General features: G+C 32.9%; 2 protein-coding genes across 3 annotated transcripts in view; both read right to left on the bottom strand.

Annotated features, from left to right (window-relative positions):
* The window catches only part of LOC145315827 (uncharacterized), a 29,001-nt gene extending 20,377 nt beyond the window's left edge, over positions 1 to 8,624 (bottom strand). For both annotated transcript variants that reach the window (XM_080155938.1, XM_080155939.1), the window contains exons 1-18: positions 8,336 to 8,624; positions 7,637 to 7,752; positions 7,286 to 7,473; positions 7,083 to 7,180; positions 6,727 to 6,876; positions 6,500 to 6,628; positions 5,585 to 6,279; positions 4,868 to 4,974; positions 4,547 to 4,613; positions 4,222 to 4,399; positions 3,838 to 4,078; positions 3,473 to 3,561; positions 2,693 to 2,833; positions 2,485 to 2,556; positions 2,148 to 2,252; positions 1,747 to 1,843; positions 963 to 1,461; positions 55 to 138 (exon numbers count right to left, since the gene is read on the bottom strand). In XM_080155938.1, the coding sequence (XP_080012064.1) occupies positions 55 to 138; positions 963 to 1,461; positions 1,747 to 1,843; positions 2,148 to 2,252; positions 2,485 to 2,556; positions 2,693 to 2,833; positions 3,473 to 3,561; positions 3,838 to 4,078; positions 4,222 to 4,399; positions 4,547 to 4,613; positions 4,868 to 4,974; positions 5,585 to 6,279; positions 6,500 to 6,628; positions 6,727 to 6,876; positions 7,083 to 7,180; positions 7,286 to 7,473; positions 7,637 to 7,752; positions 8,336 to 8,401 (3,122 nt within the window). In that variant the 5' untranslated portion in view covers positions 8,402 to 8,624. The remainder of the gene's footprint in view (positions 1 to 54; positions 139 to 962; positions 1,462 to 1,746; positions 1,844 to 2,147; positions 2,253 to 2,484; positions 2,557 to 2,692; positions 2,834 to 3,472; positions 3,562 to 3,837; positions 4,079 to 4,221; positions 4,400 to 4,546; positions 4,614 to 4,867; positions 4,975 to 5,584; positions 6,280 to 6,499; positions 6,629 to 6,726; positions 6,877 to 7,082; positions 7,181 to 7,285; positions 7,474 to 7,636; positions 7,753 to 8,335) is intronic.
* Positions 8,625 to 10,198: 1,574 nt separating this feature from the next.
* LOC145315804 (serine/threonine-protein kinase Nek7-like) lies at positions 10,199 to 19,041 on the bottom strand. The gene is made up of 8 exons (XM_080155895.1): positions 18,725 to 19,041; positions 17,898 to 18,159; positions 15,481 to 15,691; positions 13,076 to 13,266; positions 12,244 to 12,553; positions 11,206 to 11,480; positions 10,968 to 11,104; positions 10,199 to 10,761 (listed from the first exon to the last, which is right to left on the bottom strand). Exons 4-8 carry the CDS (start codon positions 13,220 to 13,222, stop codon positions 10,650 to 10,652), a joined length of 981 nt encoding a protein of 326 aa, XP_080012021.1. The 5' UTR covers positions 13,223 to 13,266; positions 15,481 to 15,691; positions 17,898 to 18,159; positions 18,725 to 19,041; the 3' UTR covers positions 10,199 to 10,649.
* Positions 19,042 to 19,674: the final 633 nt, after the last annotated feature.

Raw genomic sequence — 19,674 nt, 5'->3', positions numbered from 1 at the left:
AAAATGGTGGATATTCAATATTCATGGTTTTATTACTTATAAACAAAAATTTACCTGGAAAGAAATAGTGGATTACAGACAGTTGAGGAAAGTAGAGAGGCATTCAATGATTCTTCATACTTCGCTGCATTACGAGATCTAAAATTAAACAATTTCTGTTTTAGATATTCTCAACTCGTTTAATTAACATTAAATACATTTAAGTTTTAACTTACATGAAAGGGTATCTGCTTTAGAATTAAATAAAATCACACTTTGGCAGGGGTGTATATTCTGCACAAGATTTATTTTTTTTCCCCGGCGACAATTTTTTTTATTTTTTTCCCCCCCTTGTTTTTTCTCACCAAGTGGGGGGGAAAATGGAAAAATATTTATATAACTCTATATTTTATTTATTTTTTCCCTCCTGCCACACATTTTTTTAGTTTTTTTTTCACCTAGGAGGGGGGGAAATGAAAAAAATTTTTTCAGTTTTCTTAATTTTTACATTTTTTTCCCCTCCAACCACTTATTTTTTATTCCCCCCCCCCCCTGAGCCGGGGATCCCATGTAGATTATACACCCCTGTACTTTGGTATGGGCCCAGGGGTGTATATTCTGCAAATCTGGCCCTGCTAAAGGGAAGGGGGGGGGGGTGAGTAACAAGAAAATATTTGGTTGGGGGAGAGAAAAAATGTTAAAATTAAGAGAACTGAAAACATTTTTTTCTATTGCTCTCCCCTTCTGGGTAAAAAAAACTAAAAACTTATGTGGGATGGAGGATAATATGAATAAAATAAAGAGTCCTGAAAATATTTTTCAATTTCGCCCCTTCCTTGCTGCAAAAAAAACTAGGGAGGGGAAAAATAAAAATTTTCGCAGCAGGGGGAAAAAATTAATCTTTTGCAGAATGTACACCCTGTATGTATCATGGCTGTTTGCGACACATTTTACTAGTTCACAAACACACACTCTGGATTTACCTGTTATCAGAATAAAAACTACTCTTCTGACCGAAAGACTTAGACAGTAAACTTTTTGTTCCTTTCTCTCCTTTGTCCGGCGTCTCAACAATACTCCGGTTTCCGTCAGATTTGCGGCGATTGTTCTTGTGGGTAGGCGTTACCGGCACCATAATGCGATGCCGTTTGCCCGGCGTCAACTTTTGCGGCGTCTGTCGTGATTTTGCAGATTTCTTAGTCGGTGTGGTTGATGAAGCAGCGGTCATACCAGATATTTTCTTCATTGGTGATTTGTCAAAACAAAGATTTCTGCGGGCTTGGTGCACAGCTTTTTTAGTCGGTGATTTAGCTGTATTATGCTGGTTTTCAGATAAATTTTTGCGCGCACTTTCACGCTTTGACGCAATCGCTTGGCGGGTTTTTTCTTTGACTCCAATCTTTTTGGTTGGAACAGCACGGCTCGACTTCTTATAAGCCTCCTTTATTGTCTGCTTGGAACTCTTTTTCAGTCCTCCTAAACCTAAAAAAAAAAATATTTCAGGATCAATGGATACTGTTAATGATTTTATAAAGATTTTATAGGTTGCTAAGTTGTAATGGTTTTTCTGTAGATTCATAAGGTTGTGTCGCTAAAACTATTTAAACAGAACTATATTATATAAAAATAATGATTTCTTAACTATAATCTAATGATATGGTCACATCTTCATTAAAAAATGTGTTATAAACACCGTAAAGGTATTTTCAAGTAAAAATGGCACAGTTATAATCTGTGTATACTAGAAGAAAATAATAATAAGCATACCTGCGCCCATGTTAATTTGCCGGGTAAGGTTTGTATCAAAGCTCTTGTGTCTAGCCATTGGTATTCTTTTCTGTACTGGGTGTAATTCTCGCTGATCCTTCAACACAAACACAAATCACAATCAGGTCTTAAAAACTTTAAAAGTTTATGTTTTGAAACCTTAGAAATATCGGGGGAAAAAAATAGTTTATGCTTTAAGTCCCGTTATGTGTTACAAATTTTATCATCAAATATCAGAACATCAGACTGGACCGGCGTCTCCAAGAATCACAAAGGATTGATAAATTGATGTACGTCCAAAATAAAGACAATCAAACTTTGTACAACTTAAGCAATTTTTATTAAGAGTTCCTTAGGTATCGAAGTAATATACCCTTAGTATTTCTAAATATTTTCAATACCTGACGATTGACACTTGAAACACTGGAAACCAGAGAGGTATTACTTGACGGAGCCGTACTGCAAGGCTCAGGACTAAATATCTGGTTCAGCTCTCCGGGTCGATCCTATAAAACATATTTTTGACTGAGTATAAAATCAATACAAAATACCAATCATCAACTTCTTTAACTACAAAATTTCACCAACACGCGATATAAATCTTACCGATGTAAACATTACCAAGACTAATGTATTTATAGGTTATTAAATCTGCCAATTATTAACTTATATTTATGTAAATATAGAAAGACTTAGAAGTCAAACTAATTTAGTACATCATGTCATGATTGGACTAACCTGATCTAACTCATCATAAAGAAAGCATAGAAGGCTGTCTTGTCTGTTTATGTTACAAGGTAATAAAACATCCTAAATAAATAAAGCTTTTCAAAAATTTGTAATTTATTCTATTTAGGGAAAATCATTAAAAGTGTAAACAATCAGAAATGTTATATCTTTTAGATATTTTACTAAATTAAAAAAATGCAGCTAAAATAAACCTTACCCTGAGAAAATTAGCCATGGCTCCCGGAGAATCATGAAATGAAATTTGTCTCAGATGTTCCAACATGGACTCCTCAAATTTCTCCACTGTAGTTTGGTTGGCCAATAACCAGTAAACTTCTACACGCAATAACACTTGCATCTAGAACAATAATTATAGTGTTATCATTAAAACTTATTTGTATTAAAAATAAAAATTAAATTAAAGCAATTCAAGTGTCCAATATCCAACTACATATTATTGTATTGGCTTTAAATTTCAAAATATCCTCTTCTCTTTATTACATACTAGTTGCTTCGCCCCTAGCCTCTAAAGGCTTTGCCCCAAGAGGTGATTTTGACGTAATACGTAAAAGGACCAATGAAATCCCCTACAAAAAAAAAAAAAAATGGAGGGGGGAGATTTTTTTGTTTTTTGGGGGGTTGGGGGTGTCCCACCCCCCAAGAAAATAGCCTAAAACCACCACAGGACCAGTAGGTATATTCCCTGAAGAGTAGAATCCGATCGGTTCAGTGGTTACCGAGATCTTAAGGGACGGACAGACAGACAGACGGACAGACATCGTTCAACTTTGTATTATAAATAACATATTTTGACATATTAATGTCTACCTATCCATTTATTAACTATATATTAAAAAAGTGTCATTTAACTGAAATACGGCATAATATTAAAGTGTTCTTTTCAAATAATTTAAAGTTGTAAAGTTATTCATAAAGAAACATTAAAAAAACTTTGCTTAGAAAAATTGCTTGGTACGAAATCAAGAAGAAATATTACCTGGTGTTCTCTTATTCTTATTGTCTTTTGTTTTGAATACAGTGAGGAAACTTTATTCACTGCCATCAATAGATGTTCTGTTACAAATTCTAAAAATTATAAACTTTTGACATTTCAACTGGAGCAAGTGGATACGCCTACTAGAATAGGGAAGGGGTTTTGCGGTATTTATTTATTAATTGTGTATCATAGGAAATATCCAAGACCAACAGAATACTTTCCTTGGAATTATGAAAAATTACAAAAACTTAGTTTCACAAAGAAAAAATCAAAATAAGTTTCTTCAGTACTGAACAATACACATATTTTGATCAAATCATAAAACTAAATTTTGATGACTTAAAATACTGGTGTTTTTTGTTTACCTTCAAGATTTGTTTTTGGAATTCCAACCGAGTCCAAATGTTTGAGTACAAGGGAAACACAAGACTCAGCAAAGCTAGCAAGAATCAGAGGATCTTCTTCTTCAATATTTTCAACCAAATTTCTCTTCCTCTCCTCTAGAACTGACGCAAGTTCGTCATTGTCGTTAAGGTTTACACTTTCAAGGATATCATTCACCACGGCGTTTGCTCGGTCTGATTTTAATTGGCTGATAAGTTGTGCCTAAAATTGGATTAAAATAAATATACATCAAATATTGCTCAAGATTTATAATAATCATCAAAAGATAATTTTCAATTGCATTATAGATAATAGAAGATTGAAAAAAAAACATTATTTAAGAAAGTTAATAATAAGTGACTTACAGTATTAACATCAGATTCTGTATCTGGAGCCCCAGAACTGCTCCAGGTACCAATTCCAGAAGATCTGCTACTCAGGCTCACAGAGCTAACGTTTGAAATCTCAGACAAATGTTTTTGAAATTCCACGCGTCCCTTACTAACTCCTCGCGACTCCTTGGGTTCAAAGTCATTCATCAACCTAGATCAAAATTTGTTAGAATTCTCGCTTCGTTGAACCGTTAGGTCTATATAAACTTTTAAGAAAGATTTAATTTTTTCTTATCAGGTAGGTATGAATACTTTAATTCCCCTATAATCAATAATTTCGATTATGAAATTTAAATACCTGTCTTGTATCTCTGAGCTTCTTCTTTCTAGTGTCCTATTTCTGGAGCTACTTAATATGCTTGGTTCTAAATAATATAAAATTTCAAATTATAATACAACCTATATTCGAGGAGAGAATATGCCACATGAAGAAAAACTTTTTTTTATCCGTCTATCAACTGTTATTGACACCGTAAGTATCGTTTTTCTGCACCATAATGTAACATTGCAGTCATTTCAATGTATCTGTTACTTTCACAGACGGAAGTTATAAAGGCTAGTAAATTCGGTGAAATATCATGTCCCAAGAATACATATATATATCAGAATAATAGCTAACCTTTCATAGAATAGCACTCCCTCGACCTTTGTCTAAGCTTGGATATTTTCAAACGTTGGTCGTTCCTACGCTTAGATTTTTTATGCTCTTTCATACGCCGTAGAAACCTGGAAAAAAGTTTATATTACATTTTTAAAAGCGAAGCTTTTCTATAATTAGGGTCGGTCCGTACGTCCGTCCGTCCGTAACGGATAGCTTTTTTCGTTAATTTAGGCATGTTAGAATTGTCCTATCGATTTCAAATTTTGCATGGTGATTCCCTTAGCAGTTAGGTACGATTTAGAAAGCGTAGCAACTCTATAATCATTACCAAAATGTCCGTACGTCCATTTAAAACATGATGATTTTTTTACTTTTTTAACATCAAATTTTTATGTGATCTAATTATCCGATTGATCTGATTTTTGGTATATTGATTCCTGGGACAACAAAGTATAATGTAATAAACGAAGCAACTCTATAATCAAGTCCTAAAAATGTAAGTATGTCCATAAACATTATCCTGTATCAAGCAGTTTTTTAACAAATTTACTCACAATTTTGCTTTGACTCTTATACATTTATATTAGGATTATTCAGTTCTGAAACCATACAAGTGTTAACGTCCGTTTGTCCTACCGTTTCAGTGCTTCGCTTTTATGGATGTTGTCATCCTTGTTTTTGTACATATATTATAAAAAACCATGTATAAAATAAAAAAAATCTTGTAAGATTTACCTAAAACCAGTTGTATCTTTTCTCCTCCATGTTTCTAATGCATTTGCATCCCAAAAGCCTCTCTTTGTCGCCAATTCCATGGACTCATCATTCGCCACAAAATGAAAATCAGTTGGAATATAATCTGCAAGTCCACCTTCAGGTATTGTTGCTGGCTCCACCTCCAGCTTTTTCAAGCGAAACATGAGGGAAAGGAAGTTTGCGTCGCTAGCTTGCAGGTGCTGAAGCGAACCAGCTGACAGACTGTCTGCAGACAACAAAAGCATGTCAGACGCATTTTGTGATTGAATAACTGCAACACGATTACTTGTGTAGAGGTATTGTAGAAGAGACTGACACTCTAAGCTTTCTGAAGTAACTGTCAGTGTCACTTTTGACTTCAGTTTCACTGTTAACATATTCTTATAAATATATCCTTTGCATTGTAATTCAGATGATATTTCTAAGGGGTCACTGCATTCAAAGTCTAACAACTGACCACCAAGGTTAATTTGTAGTAGAGAATGTGGCACAATATCTGGAACTTTAAATTTTGATGTAATTAGAAAAGATTTAAGGTAAACTGAACTAGGCACTGGCGCTGAATTCTGTGGACCACACTGGACAATATTTTCTGAAGCTCGAAGGTTCGATTCCTCTAATGAAGAAGTTTGAACAGATAAGCTCTCTACTGGTATTACAGAACCCTTGTAAGACTAAAAATATGTAAATATTAGAATTAATGTTTAGAATATTATTTGGAGTATTTTAATATTTCATTAAAAATACAAAATACAAGTTTATTAAAGAATAAAGGTATAAATTTACCACAATCTTTTATGTAGTTTCACCCCTTGGATTATTTTGGGGGATATGGGTGGAGGTGGGCTATTATTATAAATGTCTCTCACTAACGTAAAATTTTAAAAGGCGTACCTTTATAGATTTCTCAAACTCACTTCTTGTTGATGTGTCTGTTTCTATTTCAACATCAACGAAAAACCCAGAAGTGTCCAAAACGTTCAGACAAATCTTCAGGTAACCAGAAAACATCGACTTGGTTTTCTATAAAAAAAAAATGTAGAATACAGAAAAACTATGAAACTAGTAACAACTTATATTTTTATCATACCAAGTACTCAAAGAAAAAAAAGATTGTTTACCTTTGAAAACAAGGCTTGTGCAAAGTCTCTGTGTGAGTAAACTTTGTTATTATTTGGGAGGAAAAGTTGAAATTGATGTCTGTCTCGTGGTATTCTTGTGACAAGATAGATCTGGTTTCCATTCCATTCGTCACTTTCTGCTGCACCTTGCTGATTTTTTAAAAAAGATAAATTATTTTATCTATTAAAGTAAAATATATTTAAGTTTAACGCTGTTTTGTTTTCTTGAAGATGCTCTGAAAACTTTTCATGATAATTAAGAAACAACAAGGATATAATGCTACAAAGCTTTTGATTTCACATGAGCTAAAACGATATTCTTAGTAATATTTTAAATTCGTATAAAGTATATTTACCAGTTTGACAGGAGAAACAATTGTTGGCCTATCCCAATCAAATAAAACGAGAGATTCTTCAAGACAGGATTTAATCTTTTCACTTGACCCTTTGTGACCTAAATTATTCATTATATTTAAGTGTGGTGAAAAATCTATTGTAATAAATAACATTCAAAAGTACCTACATTAAGAGAATTTTTTCCCTTAAATGTCATATTTACCTGATTTTTCAAGATACGCAGAATAATAGAATCTATTTTCTTTTGAATATTTAATTGCATTTTGTATAATAGTTCTAAACTTGTCATCCAGGGCAGTCTCAAAATCACTGACAGAATCATAGGTGACAGCTTGGAAGTGTCCGGGCAGGTGGTCGCCACTTCGATGGTAACCTGTTGAACTGAAAAATCTAAAACAAACAGTAATGTGAGTCTAAAAATAAGGAGCACATGAAATCATTTTGTAGAGTAAGAATTAATAAGAACTTATGAAATAACCCCATTGAAATATAGACAAAATAAGAAAACTTACAAGAACGAGATTTTTAATGGGTTAAAAAATAAAATACCCACCTGTAGCCAAAATGAGGTAGTAAATTGTGTTCCTTTTTCTTGACATCACATTGTCGAAGAAAAATTCTCAGGCACGCCTCTTTCACACAATTTAATCGACATTCCTGATCTACCTCCTAATAAATAAGAGTAAGTACATTTTAAATTTAAAGGCTCTTTAACAGTCATAGGTCAAAGCCGGCTTATACCTACCAATAACGAAAATAATTTTTTAAAAACCACGAACCCTATAGGTACGTAGTTTTCAGCTGTGGTTGGGGGGCAACTAATCGTAAAATTGACGACCTCTCAATTTGCCCCCCAAATATTATATTAGATTTAATTCACTTGTTGTTTATACCTTACCAAAGTTAGTATTTGTATATTTATTATTTCAAAAATAACTGCATTATAACAACGTTTTAGAGAAAAGTAAGTTTCTTTCCAATAGTTTAAAATGCATTAAATATAGGGTGGCAGACAAATAGGCGTCAACCATTCAAATAAACTGTTGTATTAAAAATATACCTACTTCGAAAATAGTCGTAGATTTACATCAGTTTGTTTTGAAAAAGGATATAAAAAACAGTATTCTTAATTAAAGGTTTTAGTTTGCTATACATACATGTAAATCTATCAATTGAAACGTTCGTTCAATTATTTTTTCTTTACCCGTGATAAAAAAACTGCCAACCCTCTGTAATAAAAAAAAATACTTACGTCTATCGACCCTTCAAGAGGAATAAGTTGATCAAGATCAAACAGAAATAAAATCTGATCCACCATCTTTACATTATTATCTTTTATTTTTAAACAATTTATATAATTTTTATTTTATCATCAAGAATTGATATAGGTATAAAACCAATAAAATATTAATTACAATAAAACTTTATTAATTATAGGTTTTAATTTTCATTTTGTTTGTAAAATAATCTTTTATATGCATAATTAACGCAAAAACACTTTAAGAAGTTAGCGTAAATCTTTAGCAAGCGATTTTTTTTTGTTTATGTTGTAAGTTGTTGTAATCCGCTGAATTGCGCGCGAAGCGTGAATGCCGCGTAACATACTTTCTGTTGGATAAGAAATATAGGGATTAATTGCTATTTCTTCAGTCTTGCAACTACATCGTTATTCATCGTCGAGGATTTATTATTCTTATTGTATATTTAAGTTAAACTACTCGATTTTTTGTCAGGATACCATAGGATATGTTTCTTACGTGATTTATTTAAAACTTGAATTAAAATACTGCAAGCTGCGAATGTTAAAATTTATTAACAAGACAACTATTATTTTTTTGATCAATAATGGATAGGTCCTTATAAGTAATCAAGGACGAACGAGTTCAATAGTAACGAAGCTGTTTGAAATGACAAAATCAATATAAAAGTAAAAAGGAAATAAAAGGGAGAGAAATAAAAAAGAAAGCGAAATAAAGAGATAAAGAAAACAAACAAAAAGAATGTGAAAAATGAAAGAAAGGTAGAAAATGTTAAGAAAAAAAAACGGAAGTTAAGGCGGACAAAAAAAAAGACAGACGATATTGAAATAAGCAAATAACACAACATTAGTAGGATATTGAGAAGAAAAAAGTATGAAAGAAAAAGAAAGAATAATGTGTTGGAGAGAGAGAGATAGAAAAAGCAAAAAAAAACGCGTTCGTGGCTCAACACGTAGCGCATCCGCTCGTCGTCGGAGAGGTGATATATTCGAAGCTCGGCCCGACACTGCGTGATAACCAAAGACGTTAAAAATAGTTCCTATTGCTTATAATGGCAGTAGCGCGACATAAATGTTAGAGTAGGGGGAATGCCTTGACCCATAAACACTAAACAGGCGCAACTCTTTACCATTCACAGTTAGAACTTCTTAGACAAAGTTCGTGCAATCAAAAAGTTGGTTGTCTAATGAGTATTACTTAACCTAATATCCTTGGGTGTATTGCATCCCATTACATGCGGATGGTACTATGGATTCTCTAGATGAACACTTAAAAATCGAAGAGGAATCCCGCCCGTAGGAGGTATAGTTAAAAGGTATTAAAAGATTTTTGTTAAAAGATTTTGCTAAAATAAAACTTCCTGTTAAAAAATTATATAGAGTTTTATGTATAAAATTACCTCATATGGGCAGGATTCTCCTTCGATTTCAAGTAATTATATGAAGAATCTAAGGCCTAAATATTGAAGTAAACAAAATTTCATTTTTGACGTTCCAAAATTCAAAAGTGCATTGCTGGAGGGGAGACAGCCACGAACACTTAAAGAGAAGCTTCATTTCTAAAAATTTGTTTTTTTTTCTAAACATCACGCAACTTACTGATTAAATATAACAAAATAACGTATTTTTATGTATGTATTTGTATGTAGTCCTTATTAGAAATATTAAATCTATTGTATATTTTTTATTTGATGAGAAAAAGTAAGACAAACCATAATAGCAATTAAAAATCGCTGTCTTCAAGCTTATATGTCAATATGCTTTTGCATTTAAAAGTTGATAATGAATTATACCTTTTTCACACATTACATCCTTGTATTGGGTATTTTATCAAAACAAGTAAAAAAGAAACAAACAAAATTTCAAATAAATTTATTTCTATAAATGTTGCAAATATTTTCTACATTCCAAACGTTTTAATATCATTTATTATAAAAATTAAATTCATATGTTTGATGCCATATTTTGTCATGAACAGAACAATTGTATATTGCGGGCAGAGCGGGCAGTGAAGCGTGTCTATTGTGTCTGTGTGTATGCTGCATGTGTGGGTTCACCGGAGTAGGTTAAGAAGCACAGCCAAGGATTTTAATGAAGTTTACCCGCTCAAAAAAGTTTGTTCTTTAGTTACTTTAAGTGTTATAAATAGTCGTTTGTGCTTAAGATGATATATATTTTATTATAGCTATTTTATTTCTACTGTAATCAATAAGTTATATTGCATACATGTTGTCCTTTTGGACTAATACACATAAGAAATTCTACAAAATAAACTCCACAGTTTTCCAGATTGGTGGGATTGTTCCAGCTAGTGGTCGGTCAGCTTGATCTGTGAGAGTGCTTGGGACATATCCTGCTGGGAATTATGGAGGGCTGGATCATAGCTTATGGTACTACTCGCACTGGAAGGATGTTGGGTTCTAAAATAATGTATATTTTATATTTGATGAATATGTTCAAAATAATATTTTTTATTTTACAAAAATATTTTTGTTTTTTGACCTCATTAGTAAATATTTAACATAAGCTGGAAAAATATAGTAGCTAGATTATATTATTTAAATAATATCTTACGAAAAAAATACAGTTATATTTTTAGTTAATATAAGATTATAATTCGTATTACCTCGAATGCATTTCCTTGGCGACCTGGTAGACATGACTGATATCTGGCCTACTGTCCGGCTCCGGGTTGATGCAGGTTGCCACCAGGGTCCGCAAGTCCTCGCTGTACTGGTCTGACGGCAGCGGTGGGTAGTCGCACTAGAAAATAACAAAAAATGAAGATTTCAATTTAAAAAGCTTCTTATAATATTTGATAATTTAGAACTCATGTGAATTATGCAAAATTTGATTAAACATACCTGTTCTATTTTCTTGCACAGCGAATATAAATTCATCTTATCTCCATAGAATGGGGATTGCAGTGCCCCCATCTCGTACAGAAGGCATCCCAGGGACCAAATATCCGACTTGAAGTTGTATCCTGACTCGTGTATACGCTCTGGGGACATGTAGTATGGGGTACCCACTAGAGAATGGGCCGCTGTCGTTTTGGAGGAGAAAAATCTGCCCAATCCAAGGTCGCCAAGCTTCACCACTCCCTCCGCTGTTATGAATACATTGGCTGGCTTGATATCTAAATAAAAACAAATATTTTATTATCTTAATTTTTGACTAGAACAATATCATGATCATATACCTAATACCTATACGTACTTAAATTATATGTGCATGTTTATGATTTTGCATGCATGGTTGCACGCAGCGCTACATATATGTATTTATTTCATGATTCCAATGACCTAGACCTTTACCATCTCTGTACCAAAGCGAGATGTGCAGACAAAAAAGCAAATTTTTACTGCATTTTAATAGTACAAGTCAATTAACATAAATATAAAGGCAAAAGCAAAGTAGATGCATAATTAAATTTGGAATGATTTTTTTTGCATAGAATTGTCTAAGGCCATAGCTATTGGTGTGTGAAAAGAAGGTCTAAACCATGTGAAACTGCATGTCATAAAACCTTCGCATTAAAACAAAGAATATAAAATGTTCAAAATAGGAATGAGAGTTTAAAATGTTGCCTTGTATTATTTTGATGAGCTCCAAATGGATTTCCTATTCTAGCCCTAGTTTCCTAAAGTGTACAGCAGATAACCCAATTATTGCAGACCCTATTTTCAGCTACTCCGGAAATTTGTGAAAACAAAGCGATTTATACATTATACATTCAAAATTTTAATGTTTAAAATTTTAATTTTTTTTTGGAAGTTTGAAGCTATTTGAGCTAATAGCAAATTTCGAGATAGGACGCGGACGCTAGGTACACTTTCGGAAACTAAATCGGAGTTCATCATTATTTTATCTTAGATATTTTATGACAACTTGTAACGTACCTCTGTGCATCACTCTTTTAGTATGCATATGCGCCAGTGCTGAGCACAGCTGCACAAAATACTTCCATATGGTTCGCTCAGGTATTAACCGCTTCTGCTTCTTAAAGTGCTTGATCATCCTGGCCAGGTCGCCAGCGTCCGCCAGCTCCAGCACTATGTTGAGCTCGTTGTCCTGTATGAAGGAGGCCAGGTACCGGATGACGTTGGGATGGTCCAGCTGTTGCAGCAGTTGGATCTCTTTCATGCAGTCTAGGCGAGCCTTAGAGTCCATCATCTCAAAGATCTGAACCTTCTTCAGCGCAACTATCTCCTAAAAGATATATATGTATATATATTAATAATAATAAGCAAAACGACTAATAATCAGAGTTTTGTTGTCGTACTTTATTAAATGAAACAAAAATATTTTGAAAATGTACAGAGAGTTGTCTGTTACTAATAGATAACCTAATCAATCGAAAGCAAAATATTTTGACTATAAGTGATAAATTTAGGTGAATTGTATTGCATATTAAAGATATTAAAACTAAAAAAATGAACATCAATTTTTAATTGATTACAGAGTTCTAAGTGAAAATAAATGAAAAGTTTATTTCTCAACAGACATGCACATTCGTTTAAGAATGGATTTTATATTTACTAGTTTCTTTGCCCCTAACCTCAAGGGGTGGGTTGGGAAGGTCAGTAAAATAGCCTAAAACCACTCATAGGCATGTTTAAAATTTCCTGAAAAGTACAACTAATTCATGTCACTCTTTACCGAGATCTTTAGCTAAAGACAAAAAAACCTTACTACTTTATATTATAAAGAAAGATTGAAAATGAATAATACCTGATTGCTTAAACATTTAGCTCTGTAGACGACACTGAACTGTCCCTTGCCAATCCTCCGCTCTATTTGAAAGCACTCCAGGCTCTTATACTCCGGGGGACCAGAGTAGTTGGACATCTGTAGCAGCTCTTTCTCCTTAGGCTCCATTACTATTACAATCCTCTGCTAATCTTCTTCTTTAGTGCATAATCCTAAAAAATATAAATTTAATAATTTTGGTGATAAATACAAAAAAACATGCAAAATAAAGCTTAATATAACTATTTTCTGGTGGTTTTTCTTGTTATGTGGCGTTGATATTAATTTCCGCAGTACGGAATCTGGGGATATGTCGTTACAATATAACAGAACACAACAATATCACCAGTCTTCCAAACTGAGAAAACCATTCATGGGGTGGGTCTTCTTTTCTTCTGTTTGCAGCATATGTAAATTTGATAAATCATGTCAAATATAAACAACTTTGGAATAAGATTTAGTTTCTTTGTATATAACCAAAAAGGACACTTTTTTTAATGAATAAATTACAAAAATATAAGGTGCTAATATTCTGCGATTTTTGGGTGATAGGTTACAAGCAAGGGAAAGTGGGTATGAAGTTTTGTTAACAGAAAGCTTTAGATAAAAACTGCAGAATATATTTTCCCAGTATGGCTTCTAACCCGATAAATATCCGCTGGATTAGGAAAGGTTCTCAGCCATACTGAAAAATCATGTAAAGCATCGTATACCAGATATTTTTCACTTGGGACTAACAAATCTGGTTTTTATCTTATCTTATCCGCGGAAAGCTGTCTATAATACGATGCGATAAATACCTATTTCTGTATAGGAAAAAAACCTGGAGCTTGATTTGTCTGTTGGTCGGTAGCTGGCTGAGTGATTTGTGGTCTGACAATCATCAGGAGACAAGTGATCGGCTGTTAGATGAAACAACAAAATCACTAGTCTTCCATATGATAACCCAGAATTTCTTCACCAGTGTTTTCTAACTTTTGATTAATATGATATGAATTTTAATCACTGTAATTTGTTGTTCTTTCATTTTAAACATTTTATAAATAAACAAATATCCAAAACTTAGGATTTAAATAAATTTTGTTTTTGAAATCAATAAAAATACAATAGTCATTTGAAGTAAACAAAACTTTTTCATGAATATTATTCAATTGATTAAAGCAATAAATGCAAAAAAACAGCATTATTTGTTCACAAAGTTGACAAGAATTTGTTTTGTTGATAGTTTATGTGTGCGTTTGTGTGCAAGATTCTGACATGAGTGGTATAATAAGAAAAGTTCATGGACAAAGCAACATATTGTTAATACAGATGGTTTTACAATTTTAGTTTAGTTTAATAATATACAATATATATATGTTGGTGTTCAAATATAAGCATTGTTGCTAAATTTGATGTCTTCATGGTTTAATGTGAAATGATTGATCTAAAAAAACCATTTGTTTTTATTACAATATTTATTTGGAAGGGAAAAGTAAGGTTTTTCTATAGGCCTTAAATTACAAAAATTAAAAAAATTAAAAAATACTACATACAATTACTTGAAAAGAAACTTATTTTACTTAAATAAAAATATCCTTCAATAACCTTAAGCTAAGCATGTCGTGTTTGTTGAAAGTAAAGAGAAACACTGGTTGATGTATTATTAATGCAAGAAATCGATGCCACAAATATGTATTAGGCTTTACACCAATAATTACAAAGTAAATTGTGTTTCAAAGTGAAACTGGCTTTCTCAGACTATGTTTAGAATTGAAATAAAAAATATATGCATAGTTTTTGTTAAGATTTTTGCTCAGTTTTTTCACTTTATTTATGACCTAAAAGGACAACCATTTACAACAAAAAAAACTTTATAATTTTGTATTTTAACGTTAATTTTGACTATTAAAGGACATTTTTACTCAAGTACTTCAAGACAAAACAAAATTTGTATATAAATAAAATTTTATATTGACTTTATCGAAGGCCAACTTCAATTTGTATACAAGACAATTATAAATTTGCTTGGAGCAATCATAAACCTTGCAATACATTTAATTCAATGATGACATTATTACATTTATATTTATTTCACAATCTTTAAATGGGTTTCTATTTTTGTTAGAACATTAATGTTAAATTTAGTTGAATCATTAATAATTAAAGTCTTGCTAGAGGTATAATTATACACAGGTTTTACTAATTAGAAGTAAGTGTCAGGGAGGCGGGGGATAAGACAATGGATGATAAACTATTATCCCGCCTAAATATAATGTGTAGAATGGTCCACTTTGTAAATTGAAAATAATTGCTTGAAGAAAGAGGCGAAGATTAATTTTATTTACATTGTCCTTTCCTTCCCAGAATAAGTACTATATTGTCAAACATCTTATAAAAAATCTTACCTTAAAAATGTGATAACTGATGGGTTAACTGTTCAGCATTTTTAAGGGTCTCTGGGACACACAGTATTATGGACAGTGACGTGTGGACGTATGGGGAGTGTGAGAGAGTGTGGTGTTCTTCAAGAGGACGGCCGCTGTCTACTGGACTTAACCACTTGGGTTCCACCACAGAGGTAACCATTTCACCTGTAGTTTCCCAAGGGAACTTTTCCTACAAAATTTAAAATTAATCTTAACATTTTTTGAGTGTAATTTTGTTGTCATCAAAGATTAAATGATAATGGTTATTTATATTTTGGTACAAGGTATATATACCCTAAATTGTTATTTGTGTGTATGTATGGTTAAAATTATAGTTAGTATGAAGGTAGGGGGGGGGGGACGTGTATGTGTCTACACGTAAATTTGATATTGCTAGGTTACGGCCACCAAGTATACTACACACACACACACACACACACACACACACTCACAATACTCTACTTATAAAGTTTATATTTTCAACATATTTATCGATCAGCTTTCCACATATGTATGAAATACAATTCAAACATACATTAATATATAATAATATACATGATACCACTCGTCGTGTACCAACCATTGGGTAAACAAAAATTCTTATGTTATTAGAATGTCTCATGGTAGGTAATAATGTTGTACCAACACCACGGATGGTTATTGGGCCACGTACAAGAGAGAACAATTAGGTAGAGGGTGTTGAGTAGGGGGGGGGGGGGGAAGTAGGGGGCTCATGGGTGCTCTCTCTCTACTTTTAGCAAATATTATTATTATATTTGGGGGGGAAGAAAGTGTGCCGGACCAACACAAAACACCCAAAGGGCTTAAAAATGGAGCACAAATTATTGAAAATGTATGTAATCATTTTGTTATTACAAGGCGTTTGCTCTTTTGTGCTTTTGATGTGGCTTGATTATGATTATACTTTGTATAGATATTGGTTCCTCATTAAATGTAATCAATAAAATTATATCATGGGGAATAAAAATTTAACAAAATTAATTTACTTAATTTTACCGTTGAGACATTTTTTTTGAATGTATGTAATACAAAACAAAAACAGGCAGGCATTGGTTTTAAGAACATAAATCCAAGCATTTTTTAAAGAATTTTTATCTTTCAAAAGAAAATTTTAAAATTTTGTGTTTGATTAATGATAGAATGATTAAGATGAGAGTACAAATCTTAATAATTGAGTCTGTATCCTGTCCAATTTAACCCATACAAACAAACACACACACACAGGCATATGCACACGCACACACACACACATTTCAGGGAAATTTCAACGCTTCTAAATTGAGAAAATGAAACAAAGACAGGGAGGTGGGGGTGGGGTGGTGGGGGGAGGGATGTGAATGTGTGCGTGAAAGGAATTGTAAAGGGATGATGTAATGATGAAGTGGCATTCAAGGCTACCATGATCACAGCTCCGTATCTATACACACACACACACACACACACACACACACACACGCTTAATCATGAAAATTAGGCTTTGATAGTAAGCTAGGAAATCGAAAATTGCCATTCTATTAATGATTTTCAAATAAATAAAATAAAATATCAATTAAAGACGAATTCCATACATATCATTCTGTAAATTGTCTAAAATCTTAATCATTGACAGATACTGTTAAATTATAATAATTTTTTAAAGCTATGTCCAAAAAAATCTAATATTTGACCTATCAAATTGATATGTACTTAAATAAAATGAAATCAAGCAAATCAAAGTTTAAAATCTCGTACCGTAAACATTTGGAAATATCTTAATTTCAACATATCAAAATATCATCTAAAGTTTGAACAGTCATCTAAGTTTTCATACAGTATTATAAAACCCAAGTTTTTGTCTATTTTAAAGTAACCCAATGCCTTTCAGACTGTCTGTCCAACCATTTGATTTAATCAGGGAAGCTTATTGTCTGTTTTAAAAAGTTAATAAACTTTTTAAAGTACTAGAAGATAGTTATTATTTACATGCATTAAAATAATTTAATTTTAATTTACTTAAATTAATGAATAATATCTAATTGTCAATTGCAGAAGAGTTAGGGACAAAGCCATTGGTTTTAAAGTGAAGTCCTAAATAAATTTAAGCATACAATATAACAATTTAGGTATTTACTTTTGGCTATAAAGAAAATATTTCCAGTTGATACCAAATTTGTTCAAGGTTACATGGTTTACAATTTTCCTCTATGACATAGGTTTTTATAAATTTTAAATTGTTATATTGAAAATTGGTAGAGTTTGATATTTTTTTTACACAAAAAATGTTTGGGTAAAACTATTTAAGATTATTTTGGTAGCACCCTTGACTGGCTGGGAAACTATGTAACCTCGACAAACTAGAGTTGGTTGTGTGTATATGTGGCGTCACACTCACTCACCTTAGTTCTTACAACACCTCCTCCTAGTTCCAGGGGTAGAGCTGCATCATCGCTCACGTCCTCATCCAGAGAGGGGGGTTCATACTTTCACCAGAGTGAAGGTCATCATCTCTTCGCTACTAGCAACTTCATATTCTCTCCCCCCTCCCCATGGTTCTCATATCCCCCTGTCCCCCTTTTCAAAGCCACAATTGTTACCATCTCCTTCCCTATTACAGCGTCTTATATTGTGTTCCTCCATCTTGTTGTCCTTTTTGGTTTCCTTTGTAAGACATAATGACTGCAATCATACAATTTCAAGTTCACGAATGCAAAAAAATTGCTAATGCGCATTTTTTCCTGCCAACCTAGGCATTTTTTACACAAAATTATGTGAACTTGTGTTTGCTTATTATTGTTGGTATTGCAAAAAGCAATAATTTGGGAACATGGCGTGGTGGCTCTTTTTATTATTATTTAATTTAATGGCTTACATAGAAAAATAATTAATTAAATGTTGCCTTACAGTTTACACAAGTAAAGCAAATATTTCCATTATTAACTTTTTACAGCAAACACTTCAAATTCTATACAAAATATAAATTTGTATTAAAAATATATATTTTATGAAATATAATTTAAAACAGCCTTGTTATGCTTAGATTGAAATAAATATAAAAAGAATTTATAATAATAAAATCAATAGTCAAATTAACTAGGTATAATACCTACCAATTAAATTTTAATTTCCAAAATTATAGGTATCATATACTGTGAAGAAAAAAAGCTTTTTGGTATTAAAAGGAACATTTTAAATGGTCAAGGTATGATATGCAGTCAACCCTTACTTGTCTAAAAAGTTTTTCCTTTTCTGAAACAAACAATTGTCACTAAAGCTTAACAACTCTTTGTCAGTCTAGACTAAGCTCATTTTATCACTCGCGGCTGAGGAACCATGGCCGGTTGACTGCTGGGGAAATGTGTAAGCCCCGTGACAACCATTTCCTTCTTGGCCAAGTGTAATTTAAGATGTTTAGTACACTTTTCTTCCATTGTCCTAGCCCTCGGCCATCTATTAAAGTTCATATTTGAGGAGATTCTATACTAACAGCTTTACAGCTCTTTTCTCGGGTTGTGTTCGCACTCTGGCGTTCTGTCCGACACTGACAGAAAACTAAAACTTGGCGGGAAGATGAGTGGGAGGTTTATCCCCTTTTCATACCCCCCCCGGCCCCCCCCCCCTCTTAGGGGAAATTAAGGAGAAACTTGCGCTCTCCTTATTTTATTATTTGTCCCCTTGACTAAACCACCCACCTACCCACACGGTCCTCCTTCCTTCCTCCCTCGCTTATCACCCACTCTCTACATCCTGTCTCTCTGTCTGTGCGTTACACAGAAAAAGTTTAAGGGATGTTGTATATGTGTGTAAGAGTAACCCTCTCCTGAGCAAGCAATTATATGTGCGTCCGTCCGTCTGATCGCGGGTCCTTATTCACCAGTTCTTTGTCCCCCAAACTCTTATCCTCTGATTGTGTGTCTCTCTATCTACATTTCTCTTTTCCACACACAAATGTGGCTTCGGTTTCAGGGTTCAGATAAAGGGTGGCTTCAGATTTAGATTTGGTTTTATACTTTTATATATATATGCTTTTATATAAAAGAGAGGGACACGAAAAGCTTCCTCCTTTAATATGTGACCTCCCTGTTCTACGCCATTATCATGTAAGCAGAGGGTAGACAATTGCACATGGTACTGGTTACACTTCTATAATTCCATTATCTGTCTGAAAGTAGGCAG

This window comes from Acartia tonsa, chromosome 4, assembly GCF_053477335.1.
Source record: "Acartia tonsa isolate MP-2025a chromosome 4, ASM5347733v1, whole genome shotgun sequence".
Classification (NCBI taxonomy): domain Eukaryota; kingdom Metazoa; phylum Arthropoda; class Copepoda; order Calanoida; family Acartiidae; genus Acartia; species Acartia tonsa.
The sequence above is the reverse complement of the archived record's forward strand: the minus strand, read 5'-3'. Positions and strand labels throughout refer to the sequence as shown.

Bases quoted from the DNA above. Each gene is read 5' to 3' on its own strand.
- LOC145315804 (XM_080155895.1), bottom strand. From the start codon at position 13,222: ATGGAGCCTAAGGAGAAAGAGCTGCTACAGATGTCCAACTACTCTGGT. The intron at 11,481-12,243 runs GTACGTTACAAG...GTTTTTATTTAG, and splicing joins TAAAAGAGTGATGCACAGAG to ATATCAAGCCAGCCAATGTA. The intron at 10,762-10,967 runs GTAATACGAATT...ACATTATTTTAG, and splicing joins GCCAAGGAAATGCATTCGAG to AACCCAACATCCTTCCAGTG.